At 36.0% G+C, this 27,852-nt stretch overlaps 2 protein-coding genes across 4 annotated transcripts in view; one reads left to right on the top strand and one right to left on the bottom strand.

Annotated features, from left to right (window-relative positions):
* Positions 1-16,293, bottom strand: part of LOC111147397 (DBF4 zinc finger) — a 29,269-nt gene extending 12,976 nt beyond the window's left edge. The window contains exons 1-6 of one of the 3 annotated variants that reach the window (XM_022503404.1): positions 15,966-16,293; positions 14,532-14,701; positions 7,788-7,967; positions 6,459-6,509; positions 5,897-5,966; positions 5,622-5,698 (exon numbers count right to left, since the gene is read on the bottom strand). In XM_022503404.1, coding sequence (XP_022359112.1) covers positions 5,622-5,698; positions 5,897-5,966; positions 6,459-6,509; positions 7,788-7,967; positions 14,532-14,701; positions 15,966-16,011 — 594 coding nt within the window. In that variant the 5' untranslated portion in view covers positions 16,012-16,293. Of the gene's footprint in view, positions 1-5,621; positions 5,699-5,785; positions 5,967-6,458; positions 6,510-7,787; positions 7,968-14,531; positions 14,702-15,965 lie in introns of those variants that run through there. The other 2 variants (XM_022503405.1, XM_022503406.1) reach the window with 2 other exon arrangements.
* Positions 16,294-16,420: 127 nt separating this feature from the next.
* LOC111147434 (solute carrier family 25 member 40) overlaps positions 16,421-27,852 on the top strand; it is a 57,077-nt gene continuing 45,645 nt past the window's right edge. Inside the window, exon 1 of the mRNA XM_022503442.1 lies at positions 16,421-16,619. The gene's annotated coding sequence lies outside the window, so the exon portion shown is untranslated. The remainder of the gene's footprint in view (positions 16,620-27,852) is intronic.

Below are 27,852 nucleotides of genomic sequence, written 5' to 3'. Positions count from 1 at the left end.
TCTGCCTACCTCTGATCTCTCTCTCTCTGTGTCCAATAGATAAATAAAATATTTTAAAAAAAAAGGAAAAGAAAAAAATAATCTGAATGACTGCAAATTTTTCATCAAAATTCATGGAAGCCAGAATATAGCTGTAGAACACCTGTGAAGTACTGACCTAAAGAATTTCTTATTACTAATTTGTTATCCAGTGAAAAGATCTTGCAGGAATGAGGGCAAAATAAAGACATTCTCACATTCTCTTCTACATGACTTTTTCGAGGAAAAAGGTTAACACGCCTGGTGGGTTTATCAATAAATGCAAATGTAACAAAAATAACTCTATCATAAAGACTAGTGGGGGAGGACAGAGAGCTCAAAAAGTTTTAAGGCTTCTATGTTTTATTTGAAGTAGGTTAAATATTAACCCTAAAAAGACTGTGAAGATATGTACATATAACTACGGAGATATAGTTAAACCTAAGCAACCACTAAAACAAAAAAACATGAATTTGGCCAAAAAGCCAATAGAAAGATCTTCAAACAATATGAAAAGCAGCAGAAAAAGAAGAGAACAAAGGAATAAAATGCAGAGAACACTATCAAAGAAATATTAGTATATTGGCAGGCCTAAATTGTACTAATATTAAGTATAAGTCATTAAAACATACCAATTAAAAGAGATGGCCAGATATGATAAAAAGACAACTTTCCAACTGTCTGTAAGAAACCAATTTTAAAAATAAATACATAGACATGGTAAATGTAGAAGGAATAAAAAAGACCATGTAAACACTAATCACAAGGAAGCTGGAGTGGCTGTAGTATATTCAAAGACCTCAGAACAAGAAATACTAAAAGGGACAAAGGAATGTTATATAGTAACAAGGTCAATTCACCAAGAAGACATAATAGTATTAGATGTGTGCACATCTAAGAAGGCTCAAAATACACAAACCAAAAACTATGATAAAATAAGAAGGAAAAATACACAAACCCACAACAAATTTGGGAACTTCAATACTCCACTCTTTCCATAATGGCTAGACTAAGATAGAGTATCAGTATGAATACAGAAAAGCTATGCAATTTGACCTATTTGACATCTATAAGAATATTCCACCCATTAACCTCAGAATATACTTTTTAAGTACCCATGGGACTTGCTGGCATTAAGACGGACTATATTCTGGGGGTATGTGAGTGGTTCAGTGGGTTAAGTGTCTGAATCTTGGTTTTGGTTAAGTTTCATGATCTCAAGGTCGTGAGATGGAGCCCTGTGTTGAGCTCAGCGCACAGCCCGCTTGAGATTCTCTCCCTCCCCCTCTGTCCCTCTCACTGTACAACATGTGTGCTCACTCTCTCAAATAAGTAAATAAAATCATAAAAAGAAAAAAAGACTGGATTCTGGACTATACAAACAGCAGTAAACTTAAAAGAACTGAAATCACACAAAGTATGTGACCATACATACGGTCAAAGTATTTGACCATAACAAAATTAAAACAGAAATCCACAAAAGCTCATTCATTGCTGGTGGAAATGCAAAATGGTACAGCCATTTTGGAAGACAGTTTGGCAGCTTCTTACCAAACTAAACATACTCTAACCATATAATCCAGCAATCATGCTCCTTGGTATTTATCCAAATGTGTTGAAAACTAGTGTCCACACAAAAACCTACACATGGATGTTTATATACACATAATTTACTCATAACGTCAAACCTTGGAAGCAACCAAGATGTCTTTCAGAAGGTGGATGAACTGTGGCAAATCCAGACAATGGCATCATTCAGCAGTTTAAAGAAAAAAAAAAAGATCAAGTCATGAAAAGACATGGAGAAATTTTAAATGCCTATCACTTACTGAAGAAGACAATCTGAAAAGGCTATATATTGTATGGCTCCAATTATATGACACGTTGGAAAAGGCCTAACTATGGAAAAAGGATCAGTAGTTGTTAGGAGTAAGCGAGGGAGGGAAGGAGGAAAAGATATAGCATGGAACATTTTTATGGAAAATATTCCACTATTCTGTAGGTTACTGTGATGGCAAATATATATCATTAATCATTTGTGTGAACCTATACAATGTACAACACTAAAAGTGAACCCTAACGTAAACTACGGACTTTAAGTGATGACTTGTCAATATAGATATATATACACATATGTAAATATATATAACATATATATTATACATATAAATATGTAAATAAAGTTCATAAGTATCTATGAAGTTCTACATAAACTGTATGGAACAGCAGTAAAGCAGAGCTCAAAAAAAAATTTACAGTAGACCTGGTTCTTTGAAAAGATGAAACTGATAACTAGCCCAACTGAACAAAAAGGGAAAAAAAGCAATAATGATCTCAGGAATTAAAGATGTCATTAAGACTCTATAAACATTAAAAGCTTAATACGGGACTATTACAAATAGATTTGCCATCAATTTGACAGTTTAAACAACAAGCACAAATTCCTTGAAAAACAAACTATCCAAGTGCACTCAATAAGCAATAAATAACCTGAATTTCTTTTATCTAAGAAAGAAACTGAATTCATAGTTAGGAATTTTTCAATTAAAAAAAAAATACAGGCCCAGATAACCTTCCTGGTAAATACTATCAACACTTAAGAAATAAAAGCAACTCTACAAAAACTTATCTAGAAAATATAAGTGGAAATATGTTCCAGCATTTTATGAGAGCAGCACCACCCTGACACTAAAACCAAACACATCAAGAAGTAAAAGACTAATATTCCCCATGTAAATATACAGAAAAAAATCCTCAAAGTTTCAGGTAAAATGAGAAAAGAAAAAAACCTCCAAGGATTTTAAATAGTGAAGCGCAATACATTCATTCAACTTTTTTCTAAAAGATAAAGGCTAACAAGAGCATTTAAGAGAATATAATGCCTTAAAATTTGTATGTCTTTAGTGTGCAGAAGATTTATACATGTTCATTCAAGATCCACAAATGCATCTTTACTGAAGAGTTTATGTTTTAGTACTTGACAAACCAGAAATTTTCCAGAAACATTTTCTTTTTACATACAGAAAAAATTTTCAAGTATTAGAATTAAGTTGACCAGTTATACATTCTGGATTACAGAGATATTTGGTATTCTAATCCTTTTGGTTTTGAGAGAAAAGTAAGATGTTTCACAGGTATTTATCACACTGGTCATTGTTTTTGTTTCATGAGGGCAAATACTCCTAGTGCTTCACACCTAATAGGACTATCTGTTAAATACTGATGGTTGCATGTGTAAACAAAATATTCCTGAACACATTTTTTTTAAGGTTTTATTTATTTATTTTAGAGAGAGAGAACACAGAGTTGGGGAGGAACAGATGGGGATAGAACGAGAAAGGAAAAAAACCTCAAGCAGAATCTGGACACGGGGTTCAACCCTGAGATCAATACCTGAGCCGAAACCAAGAATGAGAAGCCTAATTCACTGAGCCACCCAGCTGCCCCTCCCTGAATACTTTTTTTAAAAAAAGATTTGAATTGAGAGTGAGCAGAGGGAGAGAGAAACAATCTCAGGCAGACTCCCTACTGAGCACAGAGAATGACATGGGGCTTGATCCTATAATCCTGGGATCATTATGACCTGAGCCTAAATCAAGAATCAGGACACTCAATCAACTAAGCCACCCAGGCGCCCCCTGAATACTTTTTAAACTATGAACAGTGACCTATTAGCAGATTTAATATCAATTTAGAGTTGTGACTAGTATTTTAAAAAATGAAAATAGAATACTATAAAAATACTGGCACGAATCGCATTAAGGATAAGCAATGTCTCATGAAACTTGTTTCAAATATATATTTATATACACTGCATACAGACAGAAATAATATACTGGTGTATTCTGAAACCATAATGTTCTTGTGGGTTTACATTTTCATACATCTATTTCTACATACAATCCAAAAAATCTGCAAAGTGCAATAAAGAAAGTTTATATGTATTTAGCTTACTTCAATCAAGGAATATTCACCCAGTACTTTATAAAAATTTGGGAATAGCCATTTGGAGGTTTTTTTTTTTTTTTACTTGTAAATAAAACATTCAAAGTATTAATACTTTTACTTAAATAATAAGTAAACTGTTCTTTTCTGTCTTTCCTATCTTATACAAATGTGATTAAAAACATAAAATTCATAAAGACTTTAAGTGTCTGTGCGTATAACATGCATTTATGGCGTAGTCATGAAATAAAATAGGTTTCTTACTACCAATTTGTTCAAAAGAATTCAAAAGCCACTGTCCAGGGGCTGCCTGGGTGGCTCAGTGGGTTAAGCCTCTGCCTCCAGCTCAGGTCAGGTCATGATCTCAGGGTCCAGGGATCGAGTCCCACATCAGGCTCTCTGCTAGGCAGGGAGCCTGCTTCCTCCTCTCTCTCTCTCTCTCTCTCTCTACTTGTGATCTCTCTCTGTCAAATAAATAAAATCTAAAAAAAAAAAAAAAGCCACTGTCCAAATGTCAGTCTTGCCAGGACACATGCTTTTACTGGCAACCAGAAGGTATTTCTTCTATCTATTCGATCAGGTTACTTTCCTATTAATCTTTCAATAATTTTCCAAATCCTTCCAGATAAACTTAATTCCTTTATATAGTGTTGCAGGGTCCTATGTGAAGTTGCTAATTTTTCCTGCTTCCTTTCTTATCATTCTCCCACTCAAAAATCAAGTTGTATTACATTACAGAAAATTTCCCAAACATGCCAATGTACTTATGGCTACACGTCTTTATATATACTCATCTATACACTTTTCCTTTTAGATTTTAGTCATTTAAGTATTGAGTGAAGAAAAAGCAGACCACAAAAGAATACATGGGTATGAAAACCATGAGACAACTAGGATGAGAGAAGTTGCAGAAGAAAATAGGTAAATTAAAGAAGGAAATGAGCAACAGCTGATAGAACCTAAATGGTTTTAAAAACTGTTAACTCCATTTGGCAAATCAGTCAGTAGTTTTATACCTCATAGGTTCAAGAGTGAATGGGAAGCATAAAAGTGGAGATTTAACAAGTCTGGATGATATAAAGATTGGAAAGTAGGGAAGGATATAGATTAAGAGAGGTTCCTTATTTCCAAGGAAGAGCCTTGATTCTGTATAGAGGCTTTGAGGAGAAAGCTAGTTTTTGAAAAGGGAAGAGACAAGATATGGAAACATTAGGTCTAACACTGTAATGCCTAATGCATTTACTTAGCAAACATTTTGAGGTCAGGCCAGATAATCATAGTACGTAGCAAGACTTTGTTATAACACTACCTACAGCAATTGAAAGTATATTATACATATTAGAAGCTTTTCATGCAATAAGCCAATTATGTTTTCCTTCAGAATGAACTAAAGTGGCTGGTTAAAAGCAACAGCAACCAAAGAAGAAAAAAAATCCCAGAAACAACTTTTACCTCATGAGAAAATCCTCAAAGTTAAATGATACAGGATAATACAGGATACTCAAATAACGGAAACATGAATACAATACAAAGGTTTACCCTTAGGATATTCTGGCAGTAATACTTTCTACTTGGCAAGAAAAATTTACAGATTAAAAAAAAACAAAAAACAAAAAACCTTGATCACTTTAGTTTAAAAATTAAGGAAAATAACATACCACATCTCTTACAGAAGTGCTTGATTTCTTGAGTAAATATAGTTCTTTTTTCTTCTGTTCAATGTAGTATCTAATGTCTTCATTAAAAAAAAAGGCTTAAGATTAGCATTTTCACCTTTAAAGACCGCTATTTTCTTCATATTAGATTTAGGTGAAATAATTACCATTATAGCTATCTCTTGCTATCAGAATTCTCCCTACGTAAAATCAGGAACCAAATAGCACAAATTAATACTTTTAACAAATACTGTCAAAAAAACTGGTAACATCCTTACCATCAATATGAAGAATTTTTACTCCCCATGATAAGGCATTTGATAATATACTATTTGAAGGAATAAAATCCTGTAAAATAAAAAAGGTTTAATAGTTTTTCTAGAAAATTACAAATTTAAATGAGGCTAAATTTTAAAAATTATTTGAAGGTTACTGTCACTTAGGTGGGTATTCAGAACAGACTCTATATAGCTATAATAGCAATCAGTACATCAGTTTTTTCTTTTGGAATTTATAAATTAACCCTGTTTAATATATTCCCATATTCTTGACAACTAAGTTGTCAAGAATGCAACTTTAGTCTTACAGTTAACAGTTTCAAGAAAGTTCATTTAAAAATACAAAAATGCCATAAGCTTCATACAATTACAGTAATATTTTAAAAGGCCACAAGATGGAGATGTTTCTTCATGAAAAGTAGATTCTGTTCTTTGTAAAATGAGATCTAGGCTGATATTTTCCTATTAAAATGAGGAAAGGAAGATTTCAGGAACATCTCCATTTCCACTTGAGTTCTTAATAAAAGAATATATACAGTAAATTTTTATATTTCATACTTACATGGTCCTTGATAGCTTTTTCAACTAGTAATTTTCCTCTGCTCAAACATACCTATAAAAAAAAAAAATCAGAGCTCAAACATCAAAAAGTTGTAAAACAGTGCCTCATTGGAAAAAAACTTAAAAGTATAAAATAGCTAAATTAATTGATAAAATCTATAAATTTTAATATAACATTTTAAATAGGGGACATTTATTTGTATAAGTCTTAATGAATATCACACAATGAAGTATAGTAAAAGGCAACTTCCTTAGGATCTTTATAATAAAACCTATTAAAAAGTTTCCTTCTTTTTTGGAAAGAGCATCTAAACAATTGAATGAGAACAAAGTGAGAACAAAGCCCAGTTTTGTAGTAAATTGTCTATAACTAACAAGTTCAGATTCCAATTTTGTATTCAAATGGAGACCTGAGAATATTGTATACACATACACAATTTATTATAAATATATATATATATATAGTTATTTCTCATTTTAAATACAACACTGGAAAAGAAATTGAAATGCTATGACCAACAATTAATTTGGAACTAGTCACTAGTCACTATCTCATTCCTCCAAAAAAGCATGAAAGTGAAAAAATACATGAGCTTTCCTTGACTTTTCTTCTTGTATATATTTCTATTTTTTCCCCTCCCTAATTTATCCCTCACTGAAACTTCTAACTTGTCAATAGAGATGTGATATCAGTAACTGAAAAAGGGGCTGGCAAATCTTTTCTGTAAAGGGCCAGAGAGCACGTTTTAGGTTCTGTAAGCATTATAGTACCTGTCCTAACTATCCAATATTTCCTTTATAGCAGGACAGCAAGCAGTTACTATGTAACAGGTCTGGCTGAGTTTCAATAAAACTTTACTTATGGACTTTGATATCTGAATTTAAATTTGTCATAAAATATTCTCTCGATTTTTGACCAGGCATTTGAAGATGTAAAAACCATGGTTAGCTCAAAGGCTGTAAAAAACAGGGACAGTCTGGACTTGGCCCATGCCATAGTTTGCCTACTCCTGCTGTGACACAAAGAAAAGGTTTCCATTTCTACTTTAAATAATGATCTGCTGTTACTTTTTAGTTGTAATTAACTCTTAAAAATAAAATAAAAGCCATCCCTAAAGGCAAAAAGTATTATTTCAGCAGAGTATGACCCAAAGTATTAGGAGACAAATCACCTTTCTATAAGATAGTAACCTTATTGACTGGAAAGCCACCCATAATGTAGATATTGTTCTACCTACATGAATTCTGCTGTCAGTCTGCTCTTAAAAAATCATTAAATACTCAGGCTATAGCCTTTCTGAACATCTCAAAGCACATTTAAGAGACTTACTGAATCTGGAGATTTAAATGAACTTCCATCATGGCTGGGATGAGGTGAAGTTGTTTCTGCAGTATATGCAGATTCTGGACTTGGTACAGGAGAAATTCTTCCCAATGTTTGTGCAAATTTAGCCTCCTTTTTATTTGAAATAAGGTAACTGATATCTTTGCTGAGAAATTCTTCAACTCGCTAAAGGAAAACAAAGTATTTTCAAATAAGCCATATAAACCATAAACTGTTTCATATTTCAGGTACAGCTTAAAATACCAATTTGACACATTGCGATTATTTTGTAAATTGGTGGTTTTTATACTGTGTTCTTCTGAATCTAAGTTCTGAGGAAGTACAATGGGCTTTCCAATAACAGCCAGCATATGCTAGATACTATTTTTAAGTACTTCATATATCCCAATTAATTTAATCCATATAACAACCCCATGGTACTAATATTACTAATATCCTCATTTTGTGGAAAAGAAAATTAAAGAGAAGTTAAGTGACTTGGTTGAGGTTACATCAGCGTAAATAACAGAATTTGAATACAGATACTCTGATTCAGTCCATGCTCTAAATGCACTACTGTCCAGTAGAACTTAAGGCAATGGTTAATGTTCTTTATTAGCACTGTTCAATATGGTAGCAACTCACCACATGTGGTGGCTACTCAGCACGTAAAATGTAACAAAGGTAATATGACTGAGCAATTAAATTTTAAGTTTTCTTCAACACAGTATTAATTAAATTTCAATACCACATACACCCGATGGCTATCACACTGGGCAGGACAGTTCAAATCAGTTTACATCTTATTATAAGACTTTAACAGGAAGAAGGGGATCCTTACCCTCAGAGTGTAAGACTGAAAATAATTTCCCTACTAAAATGTCTGAAAATCACTGCTTAAATGCCTGAATTTATAAACCCAAGTACCAGATGTCAATGTTATCAAACATCACTCCCATCCAAGGGCAGGAATATTAAAGTAGAAATAAATACTATTAATCATTATTTTCATAAATGTAAGATTTCTGTAATATTTTAATCTACATTTAGTTTCTATAGGATCTCATACCATAAAGGGAAATAATAAAAAAAAAATGAAGCAAACTATGTAACAGATGAATTAATTCCATCTAAGCGATTAGGTAGATTTGCTGCTTGCACAAGTGGCCCCCTTGTTAAGTATACATCACTACTTCCCTTTTGTCTGAGCAGCATTTTCATAAACTAGTAAATAAGATATCCACATTTATTTATTTCAGGGATTACAAACTCAAATGCTCACAAGGGCCAGGAGGAATATAAATGCACAATTTACACATCAAATGCTTTCTTCATTTTCATAAATATGTGGCCTTAGCATTGCCAGAGGTTCCAATTTTTCAAAAAGAACATACTCTCCTACATATTTTTATTTTTATTTATTTATTTGATGGACAAAAATCACAAGTAGGCAGAGAGCCGGGGTTGGGGTGGGGAGAAGTAGGCTCCCCGCTGAGCAGAGAGACTGATGCAGGGCTCAATCCCAGGACCCTGGGATCATGACCTAAGCCAAAGGCAGAGGCTTTAACCCACTGAGCCACCCAGGAGCTCCTCTCTCCTACGTATTTTTTTTTTAAATTGTGATAAATATATATTAAATTGACCATTTTAACCATTATTAAGATGCAATTCAATGGCAGTTAAGTACAATTATAATGTTGTGCAACCATCACTACTATACATTTCTAGAACTTTTTCACCATCCTAAGCTGAAACTATCCATTAAAGAGTAACTCCATCTTCTCCTCTTCCCAGCCCCTTTTAATCCGTGTTCTACTTTGTTTCTATGAATTTAACTATTCTAGATAATTCACATAGGTGAAATCCTATAATTGTCCTTTTGTGTCTGAGTTATTTTGCTTAGTACAGTGTTTTCAAAGTTCATCCATGTTTTAGCAAGGGTAAGAATTTCATTCAACCTTGAAAAGGAATGAAATTCCATTGTATGTACACACATTTTGTTCATCCATTGATCTGCTGATGAAAACTTGGGTTGTTTCCACCTTTTGTCTATTGTGAATAATGCTTGTTATGCACATAAGTATATAAATTATCTCCTCAAGGTCCTGCTCTCAATTCTTTTGGATGCAACTTCTGTGTTCCACAGCAGTTATACCATTTTACAATTCCACCAACCCAAAAGGGTTTCAAACTCCAAACATTCTTGCCAACATGTATTTTTTTGATACTGACCATCCTAACATGTGACATGGTATCTTCTTCTGGATATTAATCACCTAATCAGATACATGATCTGCAAATATTTTTTCTTCCCATTTTGTGGACTGTCCTTTTTACCCTCTTGATAGTAACCTTTTAAGCACAAAACCTTTTCCTTTTTATTAAGTCCAATTTATCTATTTTTTCATCTGTTTGCTATACCATATCCAAGGAATCAACACCAAATCCACTGTCATAAAGCTTTCCCCCATACTTTCCTCTAAGAGTTTTAGCTCTTACGTTTAGAACTTGACCCATTTTTAACTAATTTTAGCATACGATGTATGATTCTTTGCAGTTTTCCTAGCATCAGCTATTGAAAAGATTGTCCTTTCCCCACTGAATGGTCTTGGCACCCTTGCTGAAAATCGATCATATATACGATGGTTATTTCTAGGGTCTCTATTTTGTCTCTATGTCCTTATGCTAGTACCACACATTTCCTTTGGTTTTCCAGTTCCTGTATTAGTAAACAAAACGTCTTTTACGGTTTAGCCCCGATATAACATTGTTTCTTGCTATTTCCCCCCCATCTAAATCCCAAGCTCAAGTCACACTGTATATGTAATATCATTATAATATATATATATAATACATATATGTATATGTGTTATATATTATATGTATATAACATATATATATTATATATTATATGTATAATGTAATATCATTAGTTGTTCAAATTATACATAAACTATATTCTTCCCTTTATTTAGTTTGTCCATCCTACCTGGTATATTTCTACTAGACTTTCAAGACTTAGGTTAAGTTCTATCTCTGCTATGATTCCTAAAGGCAAAGTTAATCATTTTCATCTCTATACTTTTTTTCTAAGTAGGCTCCATGCCCAGGGTGGAGCCCAATGTGAGACTTGAAGTCACAACAATGAGATCAAAACCTGAGCTGGGATCAAGAGTTGGACGCTTCCCCGACTTAGTCACCCAGATGTCCCTCTTCAATTTATCCTAATGATAATTTCTACATAACTTCTGTTAAAGCACTGACAAAGCTATACTGTAAATGATTTAGGTGTCTGATGTACCCCTAGACTGAGAGCAGTAGACTACATCTTAAGTATTTTTGCATTCCCAGCAGCTAAAATAGTGCTAGCGTACTAAAGATGCCAGTGGAATAATTTTGGAATGAATTTCTACATGCTCAAATCATAACCATCCTTCAAAGCTGACTTCAAATTGTGTCTGTACAACAGCTTCCAAGATTTCTTAATTTGAAGTAATCTCTCCCTCTTGTTGCTATTACATGTTGTGTTACATTTAATTGTACCCATGTTATCTCAACCTAGATCAGGGGCAGGATGGACATTAAGATTCATTTTTCAAATCTACCAAAATACCATACCCCTGCAGTGCTGACTTCGTTTCATCACGGTCTTCAACTTATTAGCTATTGTTGAATTTAGGTCTTTTTTTTTTTTTTAATTTTATTTATTTGACAGAGATCACAAGTAGGCAGAGAGGCAGGCAGAGAGAGAGAAGGGGGGAAACAGGCTCCCCGCTAAGCAGAGAGCCCGATGCGGGGCTTGATCCCAGGACCCCGGGATTATGACCCGAGCTGAAGGCAGAAGCTTTAACTCACTGAGCCACCCAGACATCCCAAATTTAGGTCTTTTAAAGAGTAAACTTGCAACATTTTTGAGTCACTCAATGTTACAATGAACAAGTAACTCTGTCTTGAAGTTCATGATATGGCAAAGCATCTCTTTTCTTCAACTGCCTTATTTTAGCCCAGAATGTTTACATATGGATCTAAATATGGTTGGTTCCATATCCTTTTTAGATGGTTTTGAAACAGCTACATTCTTGCCACTATTAAAAGATATTTCCCCATTATGTCAGACTTCACTGCTGTGCTTGCAGTGGTTGAATTTGTCAGATGTGTACTCTCCAGGAAGATGGGGTATGTCTTCATTAAGAGTAGAGAAAACAAATGCACAAAGTGGACAATTACAGAAAAAGACAACATTGGTTATAATCTGAAGATAAGTTACAAAATGATAAAGGGCCTAAGTAATCCTAAAAAATAAGGAACAAGAATCATCCTTTTAAGGAATGTCTATTCAAGTAACTTTTTTTTTTAAAGATTTTACTTATTTATTTGACAGACAGAGATCACAAGCAGGCAGAGAGGCAGGCTCCCCGCTGAGCAGAGAGCCTGATATGGGGCTCGATCCCAGGACCCTGGGATCATGACCTGAGCCGAAGGCAGAGGCTTTAACTCACTGAGCCACCCAGGCGCCCCTCAACTCTTTCTTAAAGTTGAACCCTAAAACTCTTAGTGTCTAGAGATCAAAATTCCTTTATAACTCATGTAACAGATCATCTGAAAGAAGTCTTTTTTTTTTTTTTTTTTTTTTAGGGATAGAGATAATAATGCCATAAGAACAGAAACAGGACATCACTGAATTATTGGAAAGATAAGTGTGCGGAGGGATCATAAGTTGATAATTTTTTTTTTTTAAAGAGAAATTAAGTACAGTTAAGTCAAATTCAGTTGAAAATCCACAGTTCAAAGAAAAAATGTAAAACCTCATGTTCTTAAGATGCTCTTTACTTCATTGGTCTACTTCAAGCCATTTTAGGATAAAAATTTGAAGTATATAACCAAAAGGTCTCCCAACTATTATCAAATGCTTAATTTAGTTCAAAACTTGTTTCTTGAAAGTACCTCAGGAACTGCTGTGGGAATGAGAGAAAAAGGGGGCAAGGTAAGCATCCCTGTACTAACCAGAACTGGTGTTCTAGCTTTAACAGTTTCATTTTTACTGGCTTTATACATTAGACTTCTGAATGACTTTGTTTGAAGGGCTCTACTGCTAAAAATACAAATCTAAAATGACTGATTTACTTTTTATGAAGATTTTATTTATTTATTTGACAGAGAGGAGCGCACTAGCAGAGGGCGCAGCAGGCTCCCAGCTGAGCAGGGAACCCAATTAATGTCGGGACTTGATCCCAGGACCCTGGGTTCATGACCTGAGCTGAAGGCATATCCTTAACCTACTAGGCCAACCAGGCACCCCTGAAATCACTGATTTAGACCTGGGTTATTCATCATATTTGAGAAAGCTGTGAAACTGTATCAGATAGCTACTTTGTAGCCATTAATTGCTAGAGGAATTAGGAGGCTAATCCTACAGTGGGCCAGTTATTTTACTTCTCTTGACCCTTAAGCACTTACTTTCTAAAATGAATAAAAGAAAGGAGTCTTTATTCAAAGGTGGCTGGCCTATAAAATATGATTTTTAGGAATGCAGTCATATGGTCATTATGATACATATTACTGCTATGACAAATGTGGCAATGTTTTAAGAAAATGAGTTAACAACAAGGGGTACCTGGCTGCTCAGTTTGTTAAGTGTCTGCCTTTGGCTCAGGTCATGACCCCAGGGTCTTGGGATAGAGCCCTGCATTCTCCCTTCCCTCTGCCCCCAGCCACGCTTGTCTTACACTCTTTGAAATAAATGAGGACCACACCAATAAACAATTCTAAGAAACTTATTACATGTTGTTCTGCAAATTTCTATTCTAGGAATGGCAGATTATTCAAAGATTATTCAACAAATTCAAAGTGCAGCACAAACCCTTTTAAAGAGGAAGAATTAGGAAAGAAATTAATAAATTCTTTTTTTTTTTTCAAGATTTTATTTATTTATTTATTTGACAGAGAGAGAGAGATCACAAGTAGACGGAGAGGCAGGCAGAGAGAGAGAGAGAGAGAGAGGGAAGCAGGCTCCCTGCTGAGCAGAGAACCCGATGCGGGACTCGATCCCAGGACCCTGAGATCATGACCCGAGCCGAAGGCAGCGGCTTAACCCACTGAGCCACCCAGGCGCCCCGAAATTAATAAATTCTTAACCTCACTTGCTAAACTTATCCCATATTAATCTTACTCACAAGAAAATCTTAAAATTTTGCTCACATTTTCTAATTTCTTAATTATCATTTGTTCAATGTATAAGTTATGAAAGAGAGTTCTTAATATTAACACAAATTCTGTGCCCCTAATGACATTCATTCTATTGAGTTGGTTACCACTCAGAGTAATTTAACTCTTTGTGGTTCAATGTGGTTCTCCTTATTCTGCAAATAACATTCTTACTATTATGCTAGTCCAGACAAATTTATGTAGTTCCCCAATAACTATAATCAAGGAGTTCTTGCTATCTGGTGGATACATAAACATTACAATGAGAAGGCAATCAAAGGTTCCACCAGGACAAAGGAGGGAGTCACATTTCTCACACTTTGTGAACTTTACACTAGACTAAAAATCACGGAAACCTAAAAGTCCTATTAGGCTACAAAAAGTTAAAACAAATAGTTTCTTGTTAATGTTAAATAGCTGATAAAAGTTTTAAGCTTGGTGCTTATATGGTTATGTTTCCCAATATGATAATCTATAGTGTTTACATACTATAAAGTACTACCTAAAATTTTTTTCTTTTTTGTTAAAGTGTATATTTTGACTTACCCCTCCCAGATCCTGAATGTCCTTTTGCAGTTTTTCAGATATGGTGATAGAAGGTAAGTCAATGTAAAATATTTTTCCCCAGAGCGGCTTATATTTGGATTTTTCTGGTTTGTTATCAGTTTTCATAGATTTTAAAGATTTGTTTTTTTCATTTTTTACTTGGATCCCACCTGTTGTTTAAAAAAAATACAGAATTAGATCATGTTTTATGTAGACAGAAAATTTCTACTGTTTTAAAAATATTTTTATACAGTCATCATATCACAGAAGGGGAAAAATCTTTATAATCCCATCAGTTAAAAACTCAATGGCATTTTAATGTATTTCTTTGTAGTACCACTTGGGATAAAAGCAAAATACCATACTTGTTTTAACAGATACTATATCATAAAATAATTATTGTTCTAAGCCAGTAATTCAACTTGCAGGAAGCATTCATGCATTTGTTCATGTTTTTACGTATTATGGTGGAAGCCATCTAAAACCTTTTTGAAAGATTTTCCTCCTTCCTACGTAAATTCCAGAGGCATTTACTCAGAAATATTTATGAAGGATCTATATTCTGTTGAACACTGAAATCGGGCTTAAAATGTTAAAAAACTTGTCAACAGAAGAAACCTGTTACACATGATGCCCTTGTCCTCAAAACGTTCCAAGGTTTAGTTTCCTATAGTTTGTTTATATATTAGAACTAAATGGTCCATTTTAAGATCCAAATCATCATTCACTTCATTATTTCCTTTGAAAACAGACCTGAGATGGAAACAACTGCTTTAAAAATTAACTTTCATAACACAATCTGTTCATACGTTGGAAATTCCTATATATACACGACATATATATTCTAGACATATTAAAAAGAAAAAAAACTTGGAAGCTGTTATGTTTTACCATACAAAGTAGTCGAAAATTGAAATATGCTTTCATTTCTGTCTATAATGCTGAAAACAGCAGTGCTGTGTTTGAAATACAAATAGTATCTCTTAACTTTACGAGTGAAGAAAAATAAATTTAAGAATAAGGCCAAAAACCCACCCACAATCACCCAATTTCATCATAAACCTAAAAGCCACGAGCATCTCTGCTTTCAAATCGAGAATGCAGCCTCAAAGGGCCTGAGCTGAGTCTCAACATCTGTCCGAGGCCCGGGCAGGTCTCAGGTCCGCAAACTGTTTTCTAGTTTTACAACCAACGGCACCCCCGGGAATTTGGGGCCGCGACTGGAGCGTGAACAGCGCGAGGGGCCCGGCTGGGATCCTTCCCTTTTCTGAGAAAAAGCTCTGGACGGAGCCCTCCTTCAGGCCACAGAGAAGGACGCACAAGTCAGAAAAGAAAAGGAGCAGGGACCTGGGGGAAGAACTCTAAAGAATCAATGGTGGAACCACGAGGGGAGAAAAGGATTAAAGGGACTGCAGTGGAGGAGGGGCTTCATACCCTGGAAATGTCCTTTGCTGTGGATCCTCATGGCTCTGGAGTTCATGGCAGTCGCCCGGCATCTACATGCTGGGTTCGGGAGAGGGTCGCGCCAGGCGGCCAAGAAAACACAGCTCCTCGAGGCCGATTTATCAGCCGGTCGCCTCTTCCCCTTCCGCAGACTACCACACCCACGCAACAGAGATGCCGCGTCTACGGTCCGGGTTTCCGGGGCCGGATCCCACTCCGAGGCGCGGAGGAGGAAGAGGTAAAGCAAAAACGAGTGGGCTGCGGCGGTTGAAGATTTGAAAACGCGTCACGCGGCCGCGGCGCCCAGACGCGCGCCCCGCCCTCTCTCACGCCGCTCGCCGCGCCCCGCCTCGCGCTCACCCCCCCCCCCACGTGCCCTCCTCCTCGCGCCGTGCGCCCCGCCCCCACGGGCCGCGTCTCCGCCCCCCGCCCCTCCCCCATGGCGATGCCTTTCAGGCTTCAGGTCCCTGCTCTTCACCCGTGTCTTCGCGTCCCTCCGCTCCCCTAAAGAGCCCTTGTGACTCCTGTTGACCCAACGTAGTGAATGCAGTTAGCCCCGGAGGCTAGTCCAGCCCGCCAACAGGGTCATTCCCGCCGCCCAGGGTCGCCGGGACCGCGTGCCCACCAGCTGCCTCCTTCAACCAGGTACGCTTCTTGCCCGCGGGTCGGCTGCCCGGGAGGCTGAAGGCGTGGCGGCTGCGGCCCAGCTAGGACTCAGTCTCGGGCCGGGCCGGGCCGGGCTGGTTGGCAGCGACAGCCTCTGCCCAGCACGCCCCGAAGCGCGGAGCGAGGTTTTCCTGCGGTCACCGCCGACCTTGCCTGCCCGAGACAGGCCGCAGAGGGACTTCCAGGCCGGGAGCGGCCTGGGCGGGGGGCTGTCGGAGCGGGGGTCCGAGTAGGACCCAGCCTAGAGCGAGTTCAGGTCGCCTTGAGCCGTTGGGTACTGTTTGACTGTGTGCTGCTCCCTTGACCTCTGTTGTACACAGACCTGATCTCGTTTTATTGTGAAGTTTGTTTCAACAATAATAAGAAGTGGAATTTGAAATCTCAAGTCCTAGGGTTTGGGGTCTGGACCTGCCACGTAGCAGCACAGCACGTAACTTTGTGGTTAAATTACCCAATCCCTTTGAGTCCCAGTTTTTTTCACTTGTGAAATGGAGGTAATAATGGGATTATAGTAAGGATTACGTTAAAATATTTTGTAAAGTAAGTCAATTTTGTTTTGTAAGTGGGGAAAAACCGCTTCACAGAATTGTTTTAGGTTTGTTTCTGCTTATAGATTTGCATTAACCCTTCTGCGATTTTGCATTCATCAGCTTTTGTCCATCATAGTCTTTCGTTGTTTAATGGTTGATCTATTTATTTAATTTTTTAAGAGAGGGAGCGAGAGGAGGGACAGAGAGAGAATGTAAAGCAGGCTCCAGGCCCAGCGTGAAGTCCAAACCCTAGCTGAGCTCATGAGCCTAAATCAAGAGTCAGAAGCTTTACGGGCTGAACCACCCAAGTGCTGGTAATGGTTGATTTTTGAACTAATAGAGATGCGAGAAGTTAGTGCCAATATCACTGTTTCACAAATAAGTACTTTATTAAAGCATAGACAAGGATGGATTGTAATAACCCTTAGCCAAAATGGAGACTCCAAAGAGGTAGGAGGTTCAGATTTGCTAAGGGAAATGAGAGTTTAGTTGTGGATGGCTTTTAGTTGAAGGACCTAGGGAGAGAAGCATGGAACTATCATTATTAGGCAGTTGGTAATATTTGTAACTCAGAAGAGACATGGGGGTGGGATGAAAAGAGGAAAAAGATTGATTTGAGAGACATACAGACCTTCAGCTCCGAAATGATGCATAAGGGAATCAGATCTTGAGAGGCAGGAGGAGGTGTAGTTTGAACAAAACATATTCAACATTAGATGTTCTATCTGGGGAAGACAACCTATTTGTAAAATGTAAGACTTATGAATCACAGACCCCTGAAAGAAATAATACAATGTATATTCATTAAAAAGTAAAAATTTTAAAAATGTGAACTACAGGGCGCCTGGGTGGCTTAGTGGGTTAAAGCCTCTGTCTTCGGCTCAGGTCATGGTCCCAGGGTCCTGGGATAGAGCCCCACATCGGACTCTCTGCTCGGCAGGGAGCCTGCTTCCCCCTCTCTCTCTCTCTGCCTGCCTCTCTGCCTACTTGTGATCTCTGTCAAATGAATAAAATCTTTAAAAAAAAAAAATGTGAACTACAGAAAGAGCATAAGATTTTTTGTTTATAAAAAGCTTTAAGATTGAGAAACGTGGATGTAGAATGTAGTTAACGTCATGGAAGGAAATGAAATTGCCTGGGAGAGCGTATGAAATAAGAGAAGCAGTGATGAGTAGACAATGATGAAATAGTGAGAAAGATGGAGAAAAGGCCAGAGAGTTAGGAAGAGAACTGGGAACAAAACTTATCATCCAAAGTCACAGAATTAGAAACATTGGGATCATGCAGTCTTTACTATCTGGCTTTGGGTAGTTTTGAGTCTCAATTTTAATCTAAGAAAAGGGGGTAATTAATACTTCCGATGTGAGGATGAAATGAAACATTTTTGAAAGCTTAGTTAGTATACACAGTGAGAGCTCAGTGAGTACTATCCTTCTAGTGACCTCTGCACCAGCTCCTCCATCTTCAAGAATTAAAAAAGGCCAAGACTTGAAAAATGGGCCTTTGATTCTAATGTTTAAGATGTCATTGTTTTCCGGGGCACCTGGGTGGCTCAGTGAGTTAAACATCTGCCTTTGGCTGGATCATGATCTCAGGGTCCTGGTGTCAAGCCCCCTATATTGGGCTCCCTGCTCAGCAGAGGCTCTGCTACCCTCACCCTCTGCCTACACCCCTTCATGCATGCTCTCTCTTTTCCCCTCTCCCTTTCTTTCTCAAATAAATAAATAAAATCTTAAAAAAAAAAGATGTCATTTGTTTCTTTAGGAGGATTTACATATATGACTAAGATCTAAGTACTAGTTAAGAACAAGGGACTTGAGGAGACAGTGTACTTTTGAGAAAATTTGTCAGTGTAGGGAATTATAGTGATAGGGAGGATAGGGTCTTTGGAAGGTTTAGGGGATATGGGAAAGATTTAAACATATTTCTATTGAACGTTAAAAATGAAAACTCAGGGCACCTGGGTGGCTCAGTTGTTAAGCATCTGCCTTCAACTCAGGTCATGATCCCAGGGTCCTGGGATCGAGCTCCACATTCCATCGCATTGGGCCCTGGGATCGAGCTCCACATTCCATCGCATTGGGCTCCCTGCTTAGTGGGAAGCCTGCTTCTTCCTCTCCCACTACCCCTGCTTCTGTTCTCTTTCTCGCTGTGTTTCTCTCTGTCAAAAAAAATAAATAAAATCTTAAAGAAAAAAAAATGAAAGCTGACTTTATGTTCCAGTGAAAGCTGAGTTACCTTTCATATTTATTATAATGAGGAAACAATAACAAAGTTGTTTCCTAGCTTTTAGATATACCCTTAACTGCATTGTAGGTGATAATGCCAAGCTCTGAGTAAGCAGAAAGTCTGTTTTACTGGTCAATAATTTTCTAATCTGTAATTCAAGGTTAATTTTTAAAAATATTACTGGAATTCAGATCTTTTAGTAGGTACAGGAAAGACTTGGTCATGTATCTATGGCCTGGATGCATGGAAACCCCCTTACTTATCATGTCAATAATCAGGACTGTTGGTAAGATAATAAAGTTTATGTTAAAGTATATCTTAAAGTATGCTTCAGGTGAAGGATATACATTTAAGAAGAACTGAATGGGGTAGGGGGCAAGGTTATTTGTGGTGAGACTTTTGTTTAAAGAGTTGTATTAAGCAAAGTTAGAAAACACTGAGCAGAATCATTGTCTAAGTAAATGAAAATTTGGCTGTAAATCAGGAGAAATGAATTTCATTCAATACTGGCTCTATTCCTAAGAAGTTTTATTACCTTGGGCAATTTTACCTCTTATAGTACATCATAAATGGAGACAGTTGTCTGCTTAGTCTGCCCCATATCTTTTTGTGGTTACCAAATGAGGCCTAATCTGCTTTTTCAGACTACCTCACACATATATCCAAATGTGAGTGTTTTGTTCTGGGCACATTTTCCTATTGTCTTTCTTTTGCTTAAGCCTCTCCAACTGTTCCTCTTCCCTGTTCATAGCAAGCCCCATAGCTTAGATTGAGCTTTATCTCCTGCTCATTTGGGGCTTGATGTATTATTACTATTTGATTTATATGCTAACTATTGATATATTATCTTCCAAAATATGTTCTCTTGGTGTTTTTGTTTGTTTGTTTGTTTTTAAGATTTTATTTATTTGACAGAGAGAGAGAAACAGAGAGGGGACACAAGCAGGGGGAGTGGGAGAGAGAGAAGCAGGCTTCCTGCCGAGCAGGGAGCATGCAGGGCTTGATTCCAGAACCCTGGGATCTCCACCCGAGCCAAAGGCAGATGTTTAATAACTGAGCCAGCCAGGTGCCCCTCACTTGCTATTTTTTAAATTTAAAATTAATTTTCACATCTCCTAGTCTTAATACCCTGGTGAGTTGGAGGACCTAACGGTCTTCAGTGGTTGTTAGTTTTGTAGGCTAAGCATATGAAAAGATAGCTGTAGCGCTGGAGTCCCTGTCTCAGGTAATGGTGAGCTCAGAAACCGGGGAAATTCAGTGTATCAAGACCTTGAACACAACTTCAGTGAAGGGTGAAAAAATGCAGAATAAACAAAACAGGAGGATTCAGAATTTGAAAGTGGGTTCAGACAATATGATTTGCAGGTCACTATGGCATCTGTGGCAATTGTTAAAGATAATGAGTTGGTTTAGAGGTGATATGTCATTCTGAACTAGAGGGTAAATTCCTTAAGGGTGGTAAAGAATACATACTATGTAGCCATGACTATAAAATAATCTACCTGTTAATCCCACTTTCTTCTTTCCTTCTGCATTGATTGAGCACCTGCCACGTGTTATGCTCAGTGAGATTGGTCTACATAAGACCCCATAGAAATCTCATTATTTTAAAATTTTAAAATAAGTTCCTTTTTATATTTCTTTTAAATATTTTATATTTTATTTTATAATATAAATATTTATATTTATATATAAATATATTTATTTTTATATATTTATATTTATATAATTTATAATATAAAAATATTATATTTATATTTCTTTTAAAATAAGTAAATTTTAAAAGTTTCTAATAAAGTAGTCCCTTCTTATCCCAGATTTCAGTTACCCTCTATCAATCATGGCCCAGAAGCAGATGATTTTCCTTCTGACCTATTGTCAGAAAGTCAGTAGTAGCCTAATGCTTCATTAACCTCACTTTGTCTGATCTCGCAGGCACTTCGTTATCTCACATTATCACAAGAAGGAGGTTGAGTACAGTAAGATATTTTGAGAGGGCAACATTAACATAATTTATATTTTAATATATTATTATAATTGTTCTGTTCTTATTTACTGTTAATTTCTCTTTTTTGTTTGTTTACTGTTAATTTGTTAATGTGATTTATTTTCTGATTTCTTAATGTGTTAATTTCTAATTTATAAATTAAGCTATCCTATCGTAGGTGTGTGTATATAGGAAAACAAATACGTTGAGTTTGTTACTGCCTGGGGTTTCAGGTATCCACTGGGTGTGATGGCATGTATCCCTTGGCAGGTATAGTCCCATAAAATAGACCCATTTTAAATGTATAGATGGACTTCTAATAAATATGTATATCCGTGTAATTACTACTGCAATCAAAATACAGAACCTTTCAAATTTTTGTTAGACTGTATGTTTTTAGTTCTCTTAGTTATATATCTAATACGGAATTGCTGGGCCATATGAAAATTTTGTGTTTAACATTTTGAGGAACTGTCCAATGTTTCCACAATGGCTGCCTGGTTTTACCTTCCCACCAGCATATGTAAAAGGTTTCCCGTTTCTCCACATACCTATCATTCTTTTTCTTTTTTCCTTTTTTTTAAAAATTATGACCTTCTTACTGCTGCGAAGTGATATCTCATGGTATTTATACAATATGCTATGCTTACCACAAGTATAGCTACCAAAAGATATCATAGAACCCTGTTACAATACCATTAACTATATTCCTGATTCTCTGTATCTTTTATCCCAGTAACTTTTTCAATATGTAGCTGAAAGACTATCTCTCACTCCTCTTCACCCATTTTGCTTGTTCCCTCATCCCCTACCCTCTGGCAGGCATCAGTTCACTGTACTTGTTCCATATAAATGTGAAATCATATGGTATTTGTCTCTACAGCTGATTTATTTCACTTAGCGTAACCTCCTCCAGGTCCATCTGTGTTATTAAAATGGCAAGATCTCATCCTTTTTTATGGCTCAGTAATACTACATTATAATATATAAATATTATATATATATAGCATCTTTCTTATCCATTCATCTATTAATGTATACTTGGGTTGCTTCCATATCTTGGCTATTATAAGTAAGACTGCAATAAACATAAGGGTGTATATGTATTTTTGAACTAGTGTTGTTGGATTTTTGTTTGTTTGTTTGGGGTTTTTTTGGTAAAAATACCACAGTAGAATTACTGGATGATATGTACTTCTGTTTAAGTTTTTGAGGAACCTCCATGCTATTTTCCACAGTGGCTACACTACAACACTACAACAGTGTTGGTGGGAAAAGTGTTCCTTTTCCTCCACATTCCCTCAGTGCTTGTTATTTCTTGACATTTTCATTCTAGCCATTCTAACAGGAATAAGGTGATATCTCACTCTGGTTTGATTTGCATTTCCCTGATGATGACTGATGTTGAAGATCTTTTTCTAAGTCTGTAAGCCATCTCTTTGTCTTATTTACAAAAATGTCTATCTGGGTCCTCTGCCCTTTTATTTATTTATTTTTTTTTTTAAGATTTTTACTTATTTATTTGACAGAGATCACAAGTAGGCAGAGAGGCAGGCAGAGAGAAAGGAGGAAGCAGGCTCCCCACTGAGCAGAGAGCCTGATGCGGGGCTCGATCCCAGGACCCTGGGATCATGACCTGAGCCGAAGGCAGAGGCTTTAACCCACTGAGCCACCCAGGTGCCCCACCTCTGCCCTTTTAAAAAATCATATTGTTTGTGTTTTTGGTGTTGAATTGTTTGAGTTCTTTATATTTTTGCTTCCACTAGTATTGGATAATCATTTGCTTCTATCTTCTCCCATTTGGTACATTGCCTTTTTCTTATGTAGATATTTCCTTTGTCAGGTGAAAGCTTTTTATATCAGTGTAGTCCCAGTAGTTTATTTTTGGTTTTGTTTCCCTTTCCTGAGGAGACCTCTACAAAAATATTGCTCTGGTCGATGTCAAGGAAATTACTGCCTATGTTTCCTTCTAGGAGTTTTATGGTGTGGGGACTCACATTTAGGTTCTTAATCTATTTTGAGTTTATTTTTGTGTATGGTGTGAGAAAGTGGTCCATTTCCATTCTTTAGCATGTAGCAATCCAGTTTTCTCAGCACCGTTGATTGAAGAGACTGTCTTTTCCCCATTGTTTATTTGTACCGCCTTTGTTGTACATTAATTGACCACGTACATCTGGGTTTATTCCTGGGCTTTCTATTCTGTTCCACTGATAAATGTGTCTATTTTTGTGCCAGCGCCATAATGTTTTCTTTTCATTACTACAGCTTTATAGTATATCTTGAAAACTGGGATTGTGATTCCTCCAGCTTTGTTCTTCCTTCACAGGATGCTTTGCGTATTTGAGATCTTTAGTGGTTCGATACAGATTTTGATATTACCTATCTAGTTCTGTAAAAAAATAAAAATAAAAAAAAATGCTGTTGCCATTTTAATAGGGATTGCATTTAATCTGAAGATTGCTTTGGGTATTATGGACATTTTAACAATATCCTTCCAGCCCTTCAGCATGGGATATCTTTCTATTTGTGTTGCCTTCAATTTATTTCATCAGTGTTACATAGTTTTCAGAGTACAAGTCGTTCATCTCCTCGGTTAAGTTTGTTCCTAGATATTTTATCCTTTCTGGAATAAATGTAAATGGAATTATTTCCTTAATTTCTATTTCTTCTACTTTGTTATTGGTGTATAGAAATGCTACTGATTTCTGCATGTAACTTACATCCTGCAGCTTTACTGAATTCATTTATTCTAAAAGTTTTTTGGTGGACTCTTTAGAGTTTTCTATGTATAGTATCATGACATCTGCAAATAGTGACTGTTTAACTTCTTCTTTACCAATTTGGATGCCTTATCTTTCTTGTTTGGTTCCTGCAGCTAGGACTCCAGTACTATATTAAATAAGAGTGGCAAGAGTGAACTTCCTTTTCTTGTTCCTAAACATAGAGGAAAATATCTCCATTTTTCACTGTTGAGTGTAATGTTCACTGTGGGTTTTCCATTCTTTCTAATGTTGAGGTATATTACCTATAAGCCCACATTTTGGGGGCGGCTCGGTCAGTTAAGTGTCCAACTTTTGATTTCAACTCACGTTATAATCTCAGGATTATGAGATCGATCACCGCATCAGGCTCTGTGCTGGGTATGGAGCCTCCTTAAGATTGTCTCCCTCTCCTTTCTCCCCCTTTAAAAGAAACAAAAACAAAAAACAAACTTTTTGAGAGTTTTTATTATGAATAAATGTTGAATTTTGTCAGATGCTTTTTCTGCATTTGTTGAAATGATCATGTGATTTTTGTCATTTGTTTTGTTGATATGGTGTATCACAGTGATTGACTTGTGAATATTGAGCCATCCTTGCATCCCTGGAATAAAACCCACTTGATCATTGTGAATAATCTTTTTAATGTATTGTTGAGTGTGGTTTGCTAATATTATGTTGAGGATCTTTGCATCTGTGTTTATTAAAGATATAGCCCTGTGATTTTCATTTTGTTGTAGAATATATGTTTGGTTTTGATATAGGGTAATGAAGGTCTCATAGAATGTATTTGGAAGCTTTCTTTACTCTTCTGTTTTTTGGAATAGTTTGAGGACAATAGGTATTAACTATTCTTTAAGTGTTTGGTAAAATTCTCCTGTGAATACATCTGGGTCTGGACTTTTGTTTGTTGGAAGTTGTTTGATTATGGTTTCCATTTTATTACTAATAATTGGTCTGTTCAGATTTTCTATATCTTCATTCAGGTTTGGATAGTGTATATTTCTAGGAGTTTATCCATTTCTTGTAGGTTATCTAAATTCCAAACATATAAATTTTTCTCTTAGAATATAAATTATTCTCTTAGAATTTTTTGTATTTCTATGGTGTCAGTTGTTACCATTCTTTATTTCTCATTTTCTATCTTTTTTTAATGAGTTTGACTAAAGACTTATCCATTTTGTTTATATTTTCAAAGAACCAGCTTTTGGTCTAATCAGCTTTTTTTTTCTTTCTAGTCTCTATTTCATTTATTTATTCTCAATCTTACAGTTCTTTTTTTCTACTCATCATGGGCTTTGTCCTTATTCTCCTAGTTTCTTTAGGTATAAAGTTAGATTTTTTTTTTTTCTTCTTGAGGTAGACCTGTATCATTTAAATTTATTTGTTAGAACTGCCTTTCTTATGTCCCAAAGATTTTGGACCATTATATTTTTATTTGTCTAGATGTATTTTTTTAAATTTCCTCTGATTTCTTGGTGTCCATTGGCCATTTAGTAGCATGTTGTGTAGCCTCGACATGAGTTTTCTTGTGTTTTTCTTGTGATTGATTTCTAGTTTCATACTGTTGTAGTTGGAAAAGATCCATGATATTTCAGTCTTCCTGATTTATTAAGACTTGTTTCATGGCCTTAATGAGGTCTATCCCAGAGAATGTTCCATGTGCACTTGAAAAGAATGTGTATTCCATTTTTGGATGGAATGTTCTGTATATACTTTTAGGTCCATCTGGTCTAATGTTTTCTTCAAAGACTCTGTTTCCTTGTTGATTTTCTGTCTGGATGATCTACCCATTAATGTAAGGGGTGTTAAAGTCCCCCTTATTGTTTGCTTTCTGCATATAGATGCTCCAGTGTTAGGTTTGTGGGTATTTACGATTATTAAACCTTCTTGTTTGAATTTGCCCCTTTATCATCATGTAAATTCCTTATTTGTGTCTTATTACAGTCTTCTTTTTTAAATGTATTTTTCTAAGTTTTTACAAACCAGCTTTTTTTTTCCTTTTCTTTGTATGGTATCTTTTTTCTATCCTTCTGCTTTCAATCTTTTTGTGTCTTTAGGTATGAAATTAGTCTCCTGTAGTCAGCATATAGTTGTGTCTTGGTTTTTTATCCATTCCTCCACCCTGTGTCTTTTGATAGGAGCATTTAGACCATTTGCATTTAAAGTAAAGTATAGTATGCATTTAAAGTATATTGCCATTTTGTTAATTATTTTTTGGTTGTTTTTGTAATTCTGTTACTTTTTTATTCTCTCTTGCTCTCTTTCCCTGTGATTGATGACTTTCTGTGTTTTGCTTGGCTTTCTCTTTATTTTTTATGTATCTATTACAGATTTTTGGTTTGTGGTTACCATGAGGTTCATGTATAAAATCTTAGATATATAACAATCTATATTTAATTGATGGTCTTTTAAGTCCAAACACATTCTAAAATAACTTTTTTTGCATTCTAAAAGAAACTTTTCCATCTTTTATGTATATATTGTCATATTTTACATCTTATTATTCATAATTTTTTTGCTTCTAAGTATCACCTTTTCCACTTAAAAGAAATTCCTTTAACATTTCTTGTAAGGCTGGTTTAGTGGTGATGAACTTTCTTTCATCGAGAAACTACCTCTCCCTCAATTCTGAATGATAACCTTTCTGAGTTGAATATTCTTGGTGACAGATCTTTTCCTTTCAGCTCTGAATATATCATGCCACACTCTTCTGGCCTGCAAAATTTCTGCCGAAAAATCAGCAGATAGCCTTACAGGGTTTCCCTTGTCTGTAACTTTTTTTGTTTCTTCCTTGCTAGCTTTAAAATTTTCTATCTTTAATAATATGTCATTTTAATGTTTATTTGTCTTATTGTGGATCTCCTTGGGTTCATTTGTTTGGAACTCTCTATGCTTCCAGATCCTGGATGTCTGTTTCCTTTCCCCAGTTAGGGAGTTTTTCAGCTATTATTTCTTCACATAAGGTTTCTGTCCTTTTATGTCTCTTTCCTTTTTTTGGAAGCCCTATAATGTGAACTTTTGTTCACCTGATGTTGTCTAAGAGATCCCTTAACTTATTCTTATTTTTTTTCTTTCTTTCTCTCTCTCTCTCTCTCTCTCTCTTTTTTTTTTTTTTTGTCTGATGCTGAGTTTGGATGCTTTCAGTTACCCTGTTTGCAGGTTGCATAACTGTTCTTCTGCAGCCAAGAATCTACTATTCATTCCCTGTAATATATTTTTCATTTCAATTACTGCATTTTCGAATTTTAATTGTTAGATTTTTTTTTTTTTAAGTTTTCTATCTCTTTGTTGAAGTTCTCACTCAGTTCTTTTCTCTTCAGTCTGGTTAGCATCTTTGTGATCATTGCTTTCCACTCTATGTGGTGTACTTCTTATTTCTATTCTTTTTTTTTTTTTTTCTTATTCCTTCATTTGGAGCAACTTCTCTCTCCTAATTTGCTTGACTTTGCGGTGTTTGTTTATGAATTAGTGGGTGAGTACTTTTATACTTGAGGGAATGGTCTTATTATATTGTCAGACCCTGTGTTGACTATGTGTGCCAGGTGACTTTGACTGGCTGGAACTATCTCTAGCATGTGCTGGGGGTCCTAGAGTACGCACATTGGGCTGCCCTGGTAGAATGACCAAAGCTGAAGTGGGCATGGGACAGGGCAGTTCCAGGGCTCTCCATGAAGAAGGCACCCTGACAGCATAGCTAAAGCTGA

This window comes from Enhydra lutris, unplaced genomic scaffold, assembly GCF_002288905.1.
Source record: "Enhydra lutris kenyoni isolate GAN:26980312 unplaced genomic scaffold, ASM228890v2 scaffoldscaffold16, whole genome shotgun sequence".
In the NCBI taxonomy this organism is placed as follows: domain Eukaryota; kingdom Metazoa; phylum Chordata; class Mammalia; order Carnivora; family Mustelidae; genus Enhydra; species Enhydra lutris.
This window is presented reverse-complemented; position numbering and strand designations above follow the sequence as displayed.